At 44.4% G+C, this 17,930-nt stretch overlaps 1 protein-coding gene across 7 annotated transcripts in view; it reads right to left on the bottom strand.

Annotated features, from left to right (window-relative positions):
• STYXL1 (serine/threonine/tyrosine interacting like 1) overlaps nt 1-17,930 on the bottom strand; it is a 56,246-nt gene that overhangs the window by 15,686 nt on the left and 22,630 nt on the right. For all 7 annotated transcript variants that reach the window (XM_063091154.1, XM_063091155.1, XM_063091160.1 and 4 more), the window contains 3 exons: nt 10,863-10,924; nt 7,007-7,145; nt 2,801-2,946 (listed from right to left, as the gene is read on the bottom strand). In XM_063091154.1, coding sequence (XP_062947224.1) covers nt 2,801-2,946; nt 7,007-7,145; nt 10,863-10,924 — 347 coding nt within the window. The remainder of the gene's footprint in view (nt 1-2,800; nt 2,947-7,006; nt 7,146-10,862; nt 10,925-17,930) is intronic.

Genomic DNA, 17,930 nt, shown 5'->3' with positions numbered 1-17,930 from the left:
AACACACCACATCCCCCTCCCCATCATGGTGACCCTGCTGCAAGCCCACATCCTTCCCAAGCCGCCAGCCTCAAAAGCCTTTAGCAAAGAGCAGGAACCAAGCTGAGCCCATTCTCAAGCTTGTGACACAGAGATGTACCACTGATTGCCCCAGAGCACAGGCTGACCCCACCCAGGACCTCAGCTTGCTGCAGCCGAGTGAAATCCCCATGATTGCACTTGAAAAAATTTCACTGAAAACCTGTAACAAATCTATTAACTCATTTCCTGCTGCTTTCACACGAGCTTCCTTTTCTGTGGTTGTGTGGGTCTGGCTGGGAAGAGGGTGTGGTGTGGATGAAAACATACTGTACAATAAAGAGCATGCTCCTGTTAATAATGCTGGGACAAACAGTGTAAAAAAATCAGATATCTTCCCCTAAAACAGCCTCCTCCTCCCGCTGTGTTCTGCACCCCAATAAACCACACTACTGCCCACCTGCCACCCACACCTAAACCCAAGGTGTTTTCCCAGTCTTCTCCCTCTCCCATGCCTTCATGTCCAAACAGTTCTCTCCTCTTCATCCTGCCTCCTGGCAGGGCTCCCCAAGTCCACTCTGGCCCCACTGGCCTGCTCCCCATACTGCAATACAAAGTGATCTTTCTAAAGTGCAGTCTGACCAGGCCACCCCTCAACTTAGAGCTGCCCAGGGGCTCCTCATCATCTACCTCTAGTGGTTGGTTTCCAGCATGTTTTAGTCATAGAACCCCTGTGCTCAAATGGAAATCTTATTTAGAGGAGGCCACCTGTAAAACAGAGGGAATCATAAGTCACTCTGACTAAAGGCAATGTCAGAGCCCCAATGCTGGGCTCCATCTCCCCTCACACAAGGAGCTCCTTGGGGAACAACCGAGACACTCCTTTGACCCTTGCCCCTGAATTGGTGGCAAAGGTCCCACAGCACAGAGGGACAAATGCTAAGTACCTACATTCTGAAGATCCACAAACAAGTAGGGCTACAACTTGGCCCCTCCCCAACCCCTCCAGCCCTTATAGCTACCACCAGCCACAACCCACCCACTCCTCCCATCTATAGAAGACTGGGGGCAAGGGACAGGAAAAGTCACAGGTGTATACACACGTGTATACTGACCACGCTGTACATTTTAAATATGTGTAGTTCATTGTATGTTATACCTTATTAAAGTTTTTAAAAGAATGGGGGTGAGTTATCAGCAGTGTCATGTTTGCAGAGAAGAAATCAATCCCTGCACACCCTGCAAAGCCAGTGAGGGGTATTCCTCCAGGAGCAAGAAGGAGTGCCTGGCAGGACAGGGAGACTGGCTGGACACAGGTTGCGCTGAAATTACTAGTGCTGTGATCTCAGCAGAAGGAGGGAGGACGTCCTTGGAGAGCTTGATGTGCACACCCTGGATTTGGGAACATGTGTGACCTGAAATGAGAGTCCCCGCCTTTTCACATAGGCCTGCGGAAACGGCAGAGCCAGAAAGGCCAGCAGGGACTGTGCTGAGATCTTCTGGGCCTTTTTCTCCACCATCATGCTCCCTCTGGATCCTTCTAGGATTCAGATGAAGGAGTAAGGCCATGGTGCGAATGATGAGCTGCAAAGGGAAGGGGGGACGGGTTGGGGGGATTCCTGGCAGAGACTGAAGAGAGTCCTAGCTGGCTCTCTCTGGGAGATCCTCAGCAGCACAAGGGGCCAGGACAAGGCTGAGCAGAGCCCCAAGAAAACCAGCAACAGAGACCACCAGCAGCACACAGAACCAGACCTGGCCACAGTGATAACAGGCTCTTCCTCACCACTAACAAGCAGCCAGTGACATATGACAGGCCCCACTTGGGGCCACCACCCCAAGAAGCTACGCCCAAGAGGGGAAGAGAGATGTCCTTAAAGCTCTCCCACACCCCTCTCCACTACAAATCCCCCAGAAAACTGAAGCCTGCCCAGCACAAGAGGCTGGGAAGAGATGAGTTTTGATTCAGATTTGAGACTGGAATATTAAACTGCCCTAGCTTACTGAACTGATTGTTTATACTTCATTTAAAATTATTTTTAAAATATACAAAAGTAGAAAGCATAGTATTATAAACCCCTCTATCACCCAGCTTCAAATATTATCAACCCATGGCCAATTTTGTTTCTTCTATACCCCTGCCAACTCTCCAACCCACTGCAGATTATTTTGAAGGAAATTCCAGACACCATATCATTTTACCCATAAATATTTCATTCTGTATCTCTATAATGCAGGGACTCATATTTCTCAAAACATAACCATAATAATGTCATCGCATTATTTTAAAAAATGACAGCAGATATCCAGTGAACATTCATTATTTCCCCAGTCATTTTACACTATGACTTAGATTGAAATTTTTCATAACCAAAGGTGGCCAGAAAATATGGAATCTGCCCAAGATGTTGCTAAGGGCAGAAATGAGCACAGCTGAAGGCAACTGGAAAAATGAAACCACTCCATGTTTACATTCCAGTGTTCAGAATCCTCAGTAAATCACACACTGATGTACAGAACGCCTTCAGGGACCGGCCCCTGCCTGTGAATCACTACACAGCCAGTGCTTGCCTTACACACCCTTCAGCCAGATCTCTTCCTTGCAAACTCCTCATCCTTCAGCCTTGGCTCCAGGAAGCTAAGTGCCCCACATTCATCCCAGTCTCCTCTATCTCCTCCATGTCCTCTGTCCCCTTCCCCTCTTTCTCCTATTTGCCGCCTACCCCTTAACCCCCAGGCCCATGCTTCCCACCTGAGCCTACCTGTGCTCAGCACTCTGCCTTACCTGGGGCATCCAGATGATCTTCTGGGTCCGGAAGAAGTGATACATGGCCGAGAAACGCTCATAGCCCCCTTTCAGGATACAGACGGGGTGGCGGGTAAGGTGGGTCAGGATCCTGCCACATTCAAGGGCGGCTCCTGGCACCAGTTCTAAGTGTGGAGACCAGAGAGATGAATGTCTCTTGTGTCCTCACCATTTGTCTAGAGCTGGAGGGATGGCCACTTCCTTCAGAAAAGCAATTATTTAGGAAGCTGAAGCAAGTATAAACTGAAATGAGTATTCCAATTAAAATTAAAAAAGCAACTTACCACCAAGTTGATCTTTTTTCCCCTGTAAACTCTGAGATATATACATATACCATATATATACCACATGCTGTATATCATGCAATTTGCCCATTTAAAGTGTACAATTCAATGGCTTTTAACCATTGTGTAACCATCACCACAATCAATTTTAGAACATTTTCATCACACCAAAAAAAAAAAAAAAAAATCCTGTACCAGTTAGCAGTCACTCCACCAATTCCCCCCAAACTCCCAGCTCTAATCTCTATGGATTTGCCTATTCTGGACATTTCACAAAAATGGAATCATAGTTAATATGTGATGTTGTGTGACTGGCTTCTATCACTTACCATAATCTCTTCAATGTTCATCTGTGTACCAGCGTGTATCAATACTTCACTCCTTGTTATGTCTGAGTAATATTCCATTGTATGGGTTTACCACATTCTGTTTTATCCATTCATCAGCTGACTGATATTTGGGCTGTTTCCATTTTTTGGCTATTATGAATAATGCCACCATGAACATTCATGTACAAGTTCTTGTGTGGATGTGTTTTCATTTATTGTGGGTAAACCAAACTGTTTTCTGAAGCAGCTGCACCATTTCACTTTCCGGTCAGCAGTGTGTGAGGGTTCCAGTTCTCCACATTCTCACCAGCACTTGTTATTATCTGTCTTTTTTATTATGGCCATCCCAGCAGACGGGAAGTGATATCTCATTGTGGTTCTGACATCAGTTTAATCTTAAATGCCTTCATTGATCTACAAAATTACTATTAGACTGTATGTGAATTAGATATATGTGACAGGAAATTTGCATAGTTAAGGCTAAGCCAAGATATCCTGAGGCCAGGATCTAACCCAGAAAGAGAAATATTGTGTAGCAGATTGGAAGAGCCATATAAAAGCAGAATGGGAAAGGCATGGCCTCTGACTTCTATATTGAGTTTGTGTTCAGGAAGACAAGGGCAATTCCATCAGGGGCTGCTCAGGACAGAAGTAGCCTGGGACCTATCTAGAGAGACTACATTTGGAGGAAAAGTCTAGAGTCTGTAGCCTGGCTGGGAGAGACCCTGCAGCTGTCAAGACAGGAGCCAAAGTCCACTCCAGAGGTCCTGGCTCAGACGTCAGAGTCCAGTCAATGGGTCTCATGGCACCTGCCATATCACTCTTGAGCAAGAGTCTGGTGGGGCAGAGGGCCCAGGGGAGCTGGGGAGGGAGTCCCAGGCCACACCACTGCTGCCCTTAGGCCAAACAGCTGCTTCCCCACTGCTGTCAAAAGACCTGCTGGAGGCTTATTCACACTCAGGAACAATGGGGTCAGTGATGAAGAAAGGCCAATTTCCAGAGGCCAATCAGAGACTCCAGCAGACCAAGGCTGCTCTGCCAAGCAGGGTCAGGCAAGATCAGGCTCCACTTTGTTAGAATGGGATGTACCTCAACAACAATAACCATCTATTAAAGGGAAGTAGAGGTTTTCCAATGGAAGAATGTAGTGGAGTTAATATACTTGAAACATTAAATTTGTTTATTTTTATCTCCATCAATTCCATTGACATGCAGTTTCCCACACTCTGAATTGGGGTGCCCACTGCCTCAGGGAGAGAGAGGACACCACCCAGAATGAGGCTAAATTATTTTGGGTCCCTAGCCAGCCAATCATCATAAAAGTCAGGCTTTGCTGAAGGAGGAGAAGAGGAATCCTAAAATTCCCAAAGCTTCTCTTTATACATCAAGAGCCCTGCTTGGGGGTCTATAGTCCATATTGTTGCAAGGCAAAGTAATTAACATAAGAGAAATCTCTCTCATACAAGAAAGGGTATTTGAATGCTGTTTGGAGAGAGTCACAGAGGCCAAGACCAAGGAAGATACTTCCTGGGTCTCTACAAAGAGACTCAGCTGAGGAGGGAGAAGCCCACAGGTTGGGCGGGATGGGGACTGGGAAGGACTGCTGAAACAGCTTGTGTCCCACTTCCCACTAGGAATTCGGAGGCCCCCATGGCAGAGAAGGTGGAGATTGAGGGGAGATGCAGCAGAGACCAGGGCCTCAGCAGCACCCATGGGAGTCCAGGTGGAGCCCAGGCAGGAGTGCACAAGACTGAGTTCCCCATGAGCAATCACTGTGCACTGCCAGGTGCAGAGAACCACTCACAACTTCCACCAGCCATGGGCATTTTGGCTGCAGACACAGCAAAGACAAAGGTCCACAACAAAAGGCCACATGGCTGAGCTACACCTCACCAGGAGGCCCGCAGGAAAGGACGACACATACATCTACACCTTGTACCCATTTCTAGGATGTGATGAAGGCACCCTCCATGCCCAGGTTTCCTTGGGGACCAGGATGGGCTTAGGGAAGAAGGAACAATTCCTGGCCTAGGACCTCCTGGGAAGAAAGTCAGCAGGCTGGTGTTATGAAGCGCGGGAACTGAGCGCCACCCAGTGGTAGTGTGAGCACCCCAGCCTCTGGAACTGATTAGCTACTGAGCCAAGGGAAGCAGATCCCCCCAGGCCAATGGCAAGGAGTGGTTAGCTCAAAACTAGGACCAAATGGAGAGCACAGAGGAGTCTCAGAGGTTCAGGCGAGCACACTGGAACTGACGATGTCTGAACACTCATGCTGGGGTTAGAGTGGATTTGTTTTGCTCTCCAGCATCACAATCCAAGCCTCAGGAAACAGGACAGAGCCAAGCTGCCTGGGTTTGAGTCCTGGCCCACCATTTACTAGGTGTGGTGGTTTAAAAACACATCTACAGATTCTTTCAAATGCCTCCCTTTAAAAGGTCAAGCCTAACTGCTCTCCCCTTGAGAATGGGCTGGACTTAGTGACCTACCTCTAATGTGGCGGACTAGGTCCCAAGACTAGGTCACAAAAGGCAGGTGGCTACCCCTGCCCCCCACCCTCCACCCTGCCATCCTCCCTCTCTCTCAGATCACTTGCTCTGGGGAAAACAGCTGACGTGTGAGGCCATTCAAGCAGCCCTACGAAGAGGTCTCCATGCGGAAGGAAAGGAGGCCCCCGCTGACAGCCAGAATGAAACCAAGGCCCCCTGGCTATAGCCACGTGAGTGACTCATCTTGGATGCTGAGCACCCTGGTACAAATCTCCAGATGACAACAGCCCTGGCTAAAATTTTGATCACAACCTTAGAAGAAACCCTGTGCCTGAACCTCCCAGCTAAGCTGCACCTGAATTCTGGACCCACAGAAACTGTGAGATGGTTAATGTTTGCTAAGTTGCTGAGTTTTGGGGTAATTTGCAATGGATAACTAATCTTCTAGGTGTGGGACCTTGGATGAGTTACTTAACCTTTCTGAGCCCCCATTTTCCCATCTATAAAATGGGGGGTAATGTTAACTATTAGAAGACAATTCTCCAAGGTCCTATGTCCCCACATGTCCTATGAACAAAGGTGCTGGCTGCCTTTGCTCCAGGCTATCTTTTCAAGATATCTGTATAGCTGTCTTGGAAGATAGACAGTTTCTTCCTCTTTTTTGTCCATTATAAAAGATTCAGGTCCCCTAAGGTCAGGTTTTTTTCTCCTATAAAGAAACCCACTCTACGTAGAGGTGTCATCTGGCCCTCTTCATGTCACCCTGTGAGAACTGGGACTTGAAGAACCAGTGCAGGAAAATAATGACATTCTATCTACTTCTGTTGCTCTGAACGATACAGTCCTTTGTCTCTGACCCAGGAGTCTCTGCCAGTATCCATGGACCGTGGCAGGCTACTTTGTCATCTTGCAAGGAGGGTAAAACCTCAGACCCCTCCCAGCTCTTGACATAGCATCTTCATCAGGTTGTTCTGCAGGTTACATGAACTGACCCAGGTGAAGCACTTGGCATCACGGTGCCTGGCACATGGTAAAAGTGTTCTGTAACTGTTAACTAGCATTCTTGATACTCTTGTAAAAACCCACCTTGGCCAGAATCATCAGAGTCTGTATTGTTGTCATCTTTTAAGTGTATCTTCAGGGACCAGGTGTTGTTATCATACACCACACAGTATTTCACACACTCCAGATCCACAGACTGCGGGATAAGATATTCATTCCCCCTCTAAGGAAAACATAAGAGAGGCCTATTGTTGGGTGGACTCAGCTGAGCAGATATTCCCTGCACACCATCACTGGGGCAGGCAAGGAACTAGGACTGTGCTCTTTCCCCAACTACACATGCAAGCATAGAAGCACAAGAGTGGACCAGAGAGTCTATTAAATTCTAAAGATCATTCACACCTACATCCCCTTCTGAGAAAAGCTGACCACAGCTGACTGGACCAGAGATAAATGCCTGACCAATGAACAGCTGGTCTCTTAACAGGCCTGCAGCACATTAGGTGCCCTGGCATCAGAGTATCCGTGGCCAACTGAATTAGTGCCATCCTTTCTCATGGGGAAAGTCACTGGCAGTGGGGGCTGAATCCAAAAACACCCACTAAGAGGGCAGTAAGCAGAGGCTTGGAGAAGCACAATTCATGAGCAAATAGACACAATGGGGTGGACTGTAAGATCAAAGATGAGCTCTGTGAGAGCAAGAATTTTTGTCCTTTTTAAGTCACTGATGCATCCTGAGCTTGTAGAATTGTGTCTGGCGTATGGTAGGCCATAAATACGATTAAATTAATTAATGGATAAACAGAAGCCATGAAGTAGAGAGGAGTTAGTGAACAGTAGAGTCAGGTAGTGGCTGGGTCACCATAATGGTGGATCACAGAGGCAGGAACAAGAGATGTTGACTGTTAAGGCGATAAGGTCACCTAGGAGGCAATGAGGTCACCTAGGGAGGTGATGCAATCTCTCAGTACTAGAACTGCACAGGACCCTACAGGGTGTTCCAGAGCACAGAGAGGGCTGGCTGGGTGGGTGGCTGGGAGTCTAGTCTTCATTGGTTCACAGGGCTCCCGTAAACCTCCACAACTCAGAGGAAGCTGAGCCTCACTCTATCTCTCGCAACCGGGGCTAGCTGAGGTAAAGGCCCTGACAGAGGACATGCCAGTGGGATATGACAAGTGCAATTCTACTCTACTTCAGGGCAGTAAGATAAGGATCATGGAAGTATAGATCAAGGAGGTCCTCTGTGATTCAAAGGGAAGAAATCCTATTGTCTCAATGGATTAAGAGAGAGTTCAAGAAGATGCCAACTAGATGGCACTCAGAGGATGAGCAGGGTTTACAGTGGTGATGAGAAGGAAAAGGGGGTTCTGGGTGTGGAGGAGAGCCAGGACAAGGTGTAAAGATGTAAACAGCCCACAAAGGCAAGGGGTTGGATGGAGCCAGAACAGATGTGGCTGAACATTCATTCGCTTATTCAATAAACATTCTTTGGGCACTGATTTTGCATCTATACCATGCCAGGCTATAGAATACAGAGGTTTAAAAAAGAGAAGAGGAAGGCCTAAGTCAGCCTGGGGGACTGAGAAAGGCTGTGCTGAATAGGAGGTACTGGAGATGAGACTGCAAAGAAACTTCCCAACCAGGCAGGGGTTGGGAGAATTCCAGGCAGAAGGAACAGCTTCCGGTCATTTGTTCTAGTCAACAAATATGTCTTGAACACAGGGGCTAGGTGAGCATCTGAGGTCCAACACGGGCAAAGCAGACATATCCCTGCCCTCAGAGCAAAGGCCCAGAGGCCTGCAGGAGCCATGTGTGCAAGGGCCACACATCTTGTATTTCTCAGATTTGAAGACCTCATTGACTGTAAGATGCACTGCCAATTTAGTAATGAAAGTAACCAGGAGTGTACACAAAAGCAGGGACTTGTGGGCATATGTGAACTCTCCATGCAGGGCAGGGGTGCAACTGGCTTCCAGGAAAACCTGAACCAGGGTTTCTAAATCCTTGACCTCTCCTCTCTGCCTCTCACTTCATGCTGACTCCCCTTCGTAGACAACTATCTCCTGAGGCTTGAGCCATGGCCAACAGCAATGCTCGGACTCCTGTCTTCCAAATTCCACCACCAGATTGGAAAGAAGTGACCTTCTCTAATTCCAGTTCTGATTGGCTCAGCTTTTGTCCCAGACCCGTGGCCAATCACTGGTGGCCAGGGTTCTGGATTTTTTTTTTTTTTTTTTTGGTGGCTGACCAGTAAAGGGATCTGAACACTTGACCTTGGTGTTATGAGCACTATGCCCTCTGGATATTATTTTAGAGAGCACCACTAGAACCTCATCCTTTGAGCAGAGAAAGGAGTTCCCCTCAAAATAAAGAGGGGGAGGTTTCCAGGCAGAAAAACAACAGATGTCCACCACATCCATCTTTTGGGAAAAAGATACTACCACATTCAAAGTACAAATTAATTGTGAAATGGATCCCAATTTCAAAAAATGTTAAGGTATGGGGGAAATATGTGCATCGTAGAACCAAGGAAACATGGTGGCACAATGTCATTGAGGTGTCAGATGAGAGCGGAGAAGGAGGTGGAATCAGATCCAAGAAGGCCATGAACATGAGCTGGGAGCTTCATGTCCTGCTGAGGCTCCCTGAAGGCCTCAATCTGCTAGCTGGAAAGCTAGGAAGCAGAGGCAAGAAGTATCAGCCTAAATGAGAGGTTCTGAGGGGCTGAGGCAGAGGCAATGTCTCTTTTCCAGAGCTGGGGGTGCTGCCAGAATCAAGGGAGTACACAGATCTGAGAGCTGAACCAAGAACTGCAGCCATACGGAGGGCTCTGAATAGGCAGCAAAACACAGAGAAAGGCCTGAAATGGGGATTAAGAGCTAGATAATGGACCCGGAAATTGAAAATCAAGGGAGAAAAAAAGCAGATGATGATGGAATGGGATGGGGAAAGGGGAAGTGCATGGCAGCAAGTTCATCCTGGAAAAATACTTGAGCCAGGGCCCGTGCCCCCTGCCAAGTTGTATGTAAGGCAAGGGTGCCAGAGACGGAGAACATAACAGCACAGTGGGGATGGGGGGAGGGGAGATTTGCAAGACAGAATTTTAGAAGTGAATTTGGCAGGACAGCTAATTGCATGTGGATAGCTGAAGTTTTAAGCCTGGGTGAAATCTCTAGCAAGAAAGTATCCTGACAGATAAGAAGGAGACCAAGGACAGACTGACAGTTATCTTCAGGCAGCAGAAGGAGAAAATGAAGCTGAACCAAAGAGATGGAGAAGAAACTGGGAAGTAAGAGAGAACCTCAAAGTCAAGGGCAGAGAATGTGGTCAGTACTGCAGAGGTTAGAGATGGATACTGAGTGAAGGCTGCCAGGCTTGGCAATGATTTGCGAGAAAAGATACGCTATAGGGGTGGAGAAAAGGGTCTCACTGTAGGAGGGGGACATGGTGACTGTATGCAGGGCTCCATCCCTTTGTTGGAATGGGGAAAGGAAGACGGGAAGGGAAGGGAAAGGAAAGGAAGGGTTTCCATCTTTGGGTTATAGTAAATATCTCTGGTTTATTGTCTGTCACTGAGTAGAACAGATGGTCCATGAGGGCAGGGACAATGAACTAAGGGCCTCTTGTATTCTACTGTATCCCCAGGGTATGGACAGTGCCAGGCACATCAAGGGATTTAATCACCATTTGTCAAATAGAGCTGTTGGGCATGCTTGTCAACAATGTTTTTCATGTATGTCCCCATAGGGGTGGGGACACTAGAGGACGTGTGAGAGGTGTGGAAGACCACCATGTTGAATGCACTGAAAATAGTCCTGCCTCTGCTGCCCACAGTGGCCAACAGTAGGTGCCCCCTCCTGGATTGGGGATAAAATCTCCCACTCCTTCCCACCCTCCTGCCAGGTAGCCAGCCTGCCCGATTCTGACTCTGCCAGCATACCTTCTTCACTCGGTGGGCTGTAATCACATGGCTCTCATCATAGTCCTGTTTGGAACGAACATCTGGAAAGGAAAAGTATTCAACTGAGAACTGTATTATATATTAGCAAAGGAACACATGACCAAACTACTTACTTACATCAGCAGCAGCATATATTTGTCTGGCAGTTAGGTGACAGCACCGTCAGCTTGAAACTCGAGGTGTGTAGTTTTACTGATCTGGGCAGCCCACAGTATGACTCCCCCTGCCCCATCATACCCACCCCTGAGGGCCAGTGAGACTTTGTATCTCTGATTTAGAAGGAGTTTTCTCTGAGGTCTAAAAATAGGGGAGGGGAGAGGTTCAAAGCCAAGTGAGCTCAAACTAAATGTTCCATTGAATTTTAGACCCATATTCAGACTCTAGAACCGAGGAGCTGAGGTTCTAATGTCTGTGCTAGGACAAAGCTGGGAGAAACATGAAACAGGAATTGAACCTTATGCATAAATCCTAAAACCTAAAAGATCTCTGCCGTATTTGTGAAAAGGACTAAAATATTTCCACCCACCAGTCTAAAGGGCTGGCTGGTTAGCTCAGTTGGTTAGAGCATGGTGATGATAACACCAAGGTCAAGAGTTTGGATCCCCATACCAGCTAGCCACCAAGAATAAATAAATAAAATAAAATCACCCACAAGAAACTGAAACCAGGCCTGTTTTGTGCACAGAAACTGGTTTAGGACCATTGAAATTTGCGGGGCATTGTCAGGATCAATCACAAAACTTTTCTGTAGGGATACCTTCACAATTCCCATGGACATATGAATTCACCATCAAAAACTTAAAACCACATGAAGTATGGAGAGACAAAAGACACAGACTAGCTATATTGGTCCATTTCTGTTGCTTATAATAGAAACATCCGAAACTGGGTGATTTGTAAAGAAACAATATTTATTGCTTACAGTTTTGGAGGTCGGAAAGTCCAAAGCCCAGGGAGCACACCTGGTGAGACCCTTGTTGGTGGGTAGTAACTCTTTACAGCAAAGCAGGGTGTCACATGGCAGATGGTGGAAGCAGAGAGAGAGCTTCTCATGTGCTCTCCTTTTAAAGCCATCAGAACCATGCCCATGACCACCATTAAACCATCACTTGTACTAATTCATCTACCAAGACATGGTCCTCACAATCCAATCACCTCTCCAAGACCTCACTCTTTAACCACCATTATAGGACTTTCCACCCTCTTAACACTGTCACAGCAGGGACTAAGTTTTGGGGGGACATGCAGTTCACAGCAATAGCCAACTCCACACTGAAGGAAAGAAACAAAGTCAGAGGACTGACACTACCCAACTCCAAGACCTACTATAAAGCAACTATAATCAAGACAGTGTGGTACTGGCAAAAGAATAGACAAACAGATCAATGGAACGGAACAGAGAGCCCAGATATAGTCCCACACAAATGCAGTCAACTGATCTTTGACAAAAGAACAAAGGCAATACAATGGAGAAAAGATAGTCTTTTCATCAAATGGTGCTGGAACAACTGGACACTCACACGCAAAAAAATTAATCTAGACATAGATCTTATACCCTCCACAAAAATTAACTCAGAAGGGACCACAGGCCTAAATGTAAAAAGCAAAATAATAAAACTCCTAGAAGATAATGTAGGAGAAAATCTAGATGAACTTGGGTTTGGCAATGACTCTTTGGATACGACACCAAAGGCATGATCCATGAAAGAAATCATTGATAGGTAGACTTCATTAAAGTTTAAAACTTCTGCTCTGCAAAAGACACTGTCAAGAAAACGAGAAGACAAGCCACAGACTGGAAGAAGATATTTGCAAAAGACCTATCTGATAAAGGACTGTTACCTAAAAGGATTTTATCTAAAATATACAGAGAACTCTCAAAATTCAACTATAAGATAACAATCAATTAAAAAATGATCAAAAGATATGAACAAACACCTCACCAAAGAAGATATACAGATGGCAAATAAGCATATGAAACGATGCTCAACATCATATATTATTAGGGAATTGCAAATTAAAACAACAATGAGACACTACTAGAATGTCCAAAATCCAAAACCCTAACACCACCAAATGCTGGTGAGGATGTAGAGCAAAGGAAATCTCACTCACTCCTGGTGGGAATGCAAAACGGTACAGCCACAGAAGATAACTCGGCAGTTTCTAACAAAACTAAATATACTCTTACCAGCAATCATGCTCCTTGGTATTTACCCACATGAGCTGAAAACTCATGTCTATAGAAAAACCTGCACACGGATGTTCATAGCAGCTTTATTCATAATTGCCAAAACTTGGAAGCAACCAAGATGTCCTTCAGCAGGTAAATGGATAAATAAACTGTGGTACATCCAGACAATGGAACATGATTCAGCTCTAAAAAGAAAAGAGCTATCAAGCCATGAAAAGACATGAGGAAACCTTAAATCCATGTTACTAAGTGAAAGAATCCAATCTGAAAAGACTACATACTGTATGATCCCAACTATATGACATTCCTGAAAGGATAAAACTGTGGGGACAGTAAAAATATCAATGGTTGTCAGGGGTAGTAGGGAAGGAGAGATGAATGGGCAGAGCACAGACTTTTAGGGTGGTGAAACTATTCCGTACAAATACTATATTGATGGATATATGTCATTATACATTTGTCTAAACCCACCGAATGTACAATACCAAGAGTGAACCCTAATGTAAACTATGGACTTCGGTGATAATGATGTGTCAATGTGGGTTCATCGACAGTAACAAATGTACCACTCTGGTGGGGGGTGTTGATGTGGGGAGGTTGTGCTTGTGGGAGGGGGCAGAGGTATATAGGAACTTTATACTTGCCACTCAATTTTGCTGTAAACCTAAAACAGCTCTAAAAAATAAAGTCTATTTTTAAAAAAAGACATATGGAAGGACTAATCACAAAAGAAAATACTGATAAATCTAACCCTATTAAAGTTAAGAACTCTTTTCATCAAAATACAACATTAAGAAAGTAAAAAGGGCAAGCCACAGAGTGGGTGAAAATATTTGTAACACAAATGACTAACAAAATAATTCTATCCAGAATTTACAAAGAATTCATAAATCAATGCAGTGAGGGCTAGCCAGTTAGCTCACTTGGTTAGAGCACGGTGCTGATAACATCAAGGTCAAAGGTTCAGATCCTTGTACCAGCTAGCTGCCAAATTAACTAATTAATTAATTAATTTTAAAAAATCAATAAACAATGAGAAAAACTTCAGACATCTGAATGGAAAAATCCTTACAGAAGAGGAAATCTAACTTGAAACACCAAGGTCATGGGTTCAGATCCCCATACTGGCCAGCCACCAAAAAAAAAAAAGAGAGAGAAGAGGAAATCTAAATGGCCAATAAGCACATAAAAAGGTGCTTAATCCCAGAGACAGTAATTCCATAGTCAGGGAAATACAAATTAAAACCACAATGAAATGCCACTGTAAGACCACTAGAATGGCAAAAATTTTAAAAGCCAAATAATACCAGATGCTGGTGAGGACCTAAAGTAATGGAAATTCTCATTTCCTGCTGGTGAGAATGTAAATTGGTATGATGACTTTGGAAAACAGTTTTGCGCTCTCTGTAAGGTTGAAGATACATATCCCTATGACCTAATAACTCCCCTCCTAGGTATATACCCTAAAGAAATGCATGTACATGAATATCCAGGTACATGTGTAAGCACGTAGCAGCATATTTGTAACTGCCACAATTGAACAACCCCAATGTCCATCAATAATAGACTGGATAAATATATTGATAATTATATTGAGGTACATCCATATAATGGAATAATATTTAGCAAAAAATGTGAACAAACTGCAGTATAGCTACACATAACAAAATGAGTGAATATTAATAGAATAATCTTAAGAAAAAGAAGACAGATACAAGAAATTGTATGGTTTCAAAACTGGTAAAACAGACATCTTATAAACTAATTTATACTATCTTATAAATATCTTATAACCTAGTTTCTTAAACTATCTTAAATAAATTTCTTTAAACCATCTTATAAACTAATTTCACTCATTAATACAAGGGTTCTTCAAAAAGTTCATGGAAAAATAGAATTAAAAGATAATACAAATATATCCATGAACTTTTGAAGTACCCTCATGGAAGTGCAAAAACCTGAAATAAATAGTTAGCCAAATCTAACAATGGGCACAAAAAAACCAAAATATCATGGTCTAGCAGGGAATACGTAATACTAAAAAATCACATTAAGATAGTAAATGAGGGCTGGCCAGTTAGCTCAGCTGGTTAGAGCATGGTCTTAGAACACCAAGGTCAAGGGTTCAGATCCCCACACCAACCAGCCGCCAAAAAAAAAAAAAAAAAAAAAATGATATTAAAGGAGAAAAATTGTATGTTCGTGTATTAGTCCATTTCTGTTGCTTATAACAGAATACATGGAACTGGGTGACTTATAAAGAAAACGAAATTTATTGCTTATAGTTTCTGAGGCTAGGAAGTCCAAAGTCCAGTGAACACATCTGGTGAGGGTCTTGATGGTGGTGACAGTGACAGTAGGGTATCAAATTGTGAAATGGTGGAGTGGAGAGAACAGAGAGACAGACAGACAGACCCTCCTCTTCTTTTAAAGCCCTCAGAACTATGCCCCTGACCACCATTTTTAATCCATTCACTACTGCAAAGTCCTACAATCCAAACACCTCTTCAAGGCTCCACCTTTCAATGACCATAACAGAATTTCCCACCCTCTTAACAATCACAGTAGGGGCTAAGTTTCTAATACATAAAACTTGGGGACCAGAATTCAAACTTCAGTGAGCTTTGGAGGGACATAATTCAATCCACTACAGTTCGTTTTGATAGACGCAGACAAATTTAAATTCCTATCATGAAAAAAGCCTTAGTATGTTAGGAATATAAAGTAACCTGATGGGTATCTTAATAAATATCTATAGCAAAGATCATATTGATTGGTAAAATGAGAAACGACAAAATGCTTACTCTCATTGTTCCTCTTTAACACTGTACTGGAGGGCAAAGGACACGGCAATGTAGTGAGAAGAAAAAAATAAGTGTGAAAGAATTGAAAGGAAATGAAACGTAACTGTCATGATAAGCAGACAATATGATTGTCTATATAGAAAATCCAAGAGAATCACAAACAGTATTAGGAGAGTGCATCAAGGTTGACAGATACAATATCAATATATAAAAAAATCAGTAATAGCCTGCAAATGTGGAGAAAAAAGATAAGGTTTCCAAAGAGAAAAAGTCTTGTAGTAATGCCTCGATGATCTAACTGACTTCCAGAATTCACAAATCAGGAACAAAGACTAAAGAGATGGATGTACATGTTGGAAACAATTCAGAAAAATCCTGTAATACCAAGAAAAGCAAAAGGAAGATGGAGGCTGAAGCCCACTCCTTAAATGATCCTGTGAATGATGAGAAATGTGTGGCAAAAAAAAGAGAAAGAAGGTAGAAAGCAAAGCCAAAAATAGGAGGTGCCAAAGGGTGACAAGAGAGTGGAGGAGAACAAAAAGCAAATACCTGCTTGAAAAAAAAGTACAAAGAAAACTCTGAAAAGTAAGTCAAGTTTAAAAAGCAGCAAAAGGCTTGTGCATAAAGGGCCTGCTCAGATGAGTCCTGCTCAGGTGGTGGGGGCTCAGGTGGGAGAAGGGGGCTCAGGTGGAAGGGTGCTCAGGTAAAGGGGGGGTCCAGGTGGAAGGGGGTTCAGGTGGAGGGGTGCTCAGGGAAAGCGAGGGTTCAGGTGGAAGGGTTTCAGATGGAGGGGGTTCACCTGGAGGGGCTCAGGTGGAGGGGGCTCAGGTGGAAGGGGTTCAGGTAGAGGCTGCTTGGATGGAGGCTGCTCACATAGACGTTGTGCAGAGGGGCCTGTTGAGATCAAACCACCTCCTTTCATGAAGCTGATTCCCAAAAAGTTTCCTCCCTGAGAAGATAATAAATAGGCAAAGTCCAACATGCAGATTGAAATGGCAGGGAAGGAGCAAGTCCTTACTGCAGTTGGCTTGGTGCCTCTTAAAGACAGCTGGCTTCCAAAGAAAGCACAAGTGCCCAGGCTCCCCTAGCACCATCGCTGCCACCGCCAAAGGAACGCTTAGAGAGGCTGAAAGACCAGAAAGGATCCTCAGGAGGGAAAGGAAACAGAGAAGCCCCTCTTCAGAAAGTAGAAGTAGAAAAGGCAGATGAGAGTCTAGCTGAGCTTGCCGCTAGTAGTGAGGAATCTACCAGTATTTCATCCTCTGAACAAAACTCGAACATGCTAGCAGGTGAAATTTTAGATGGTAAGCATCAGGGTGACACTAGCTTTGTGACATGGAAAAGGACTCTGAGCAGAACACAACGGAGTTAAGACTCAGCAGCTGAGGAATCAGTTCTACCAGGCTGCTTCCCCCACCAGCAGCAGTGTGCACAACTGCTCTGATGTCACCTCCCGCCACCATGGCAGTAGCCAAGTCTCAGGAAATAGATGAAGATGAAGCACCCACAGTCATGTGGAAGTGACCTAGTGACAACATGTTAGAGGGCAGTGATCATTCTGGATGGAATGAGGCTCAGCCTGTTGCACAAGAAACTACTAGTAGAAATAATGCAAAGGAGGCCTTAGCAGTCAAAGTGGCTGAGGGAGATTTTGTTTGTATCTTCTGCAACCATTCTTTTAGAAAGGAAAAAGATCACAGCAAACACTTCAGTCATCATTTGGTTACTGTACACTTCCTTGAAAAACCAGGTAAAGGGCAGGCATAATTAAACTTTGGACAAGGTTTCAGTTCTTACTTTATAAGATCCATTACACATTCATTTACAGTATTAAAAAACCTTTTATTATTTTTCCCCATTTTTTATTGTTAAAATACACACAACATAAAATTTATCATCTTATTCATTTTATGTGTACAGTGAGTGGTATTAAGTACATTCATAAAGTTGTGCAAGCATCACCACCATACATCACCAGACCTGTTTTCATCTTGCAAAACTGAAACTCTGTACCCACTAAACAACAACTCCCTATTTCCTACACTCTCC

This window comes from Cynocephalus volans, chromosome 3, assembly GCF_027409185.1.
Source record: "Cynocephalus volans isolate mCynVol1 chromosome 3, mCynVol1.pri, whole genome shotgun sequence".
Lineage (NCBI taxonomy): Eukaryota > Metazoa > Chordata > Mammalia > Dermoptera > Cynocephalidae > Cynocephalus > Cynocephalus volans.
The sequence above is the reverse complement of the archived record's forward strand: the minus strand, read 5'-3'. Positions and strand labels throughout refer to the sequence as shown.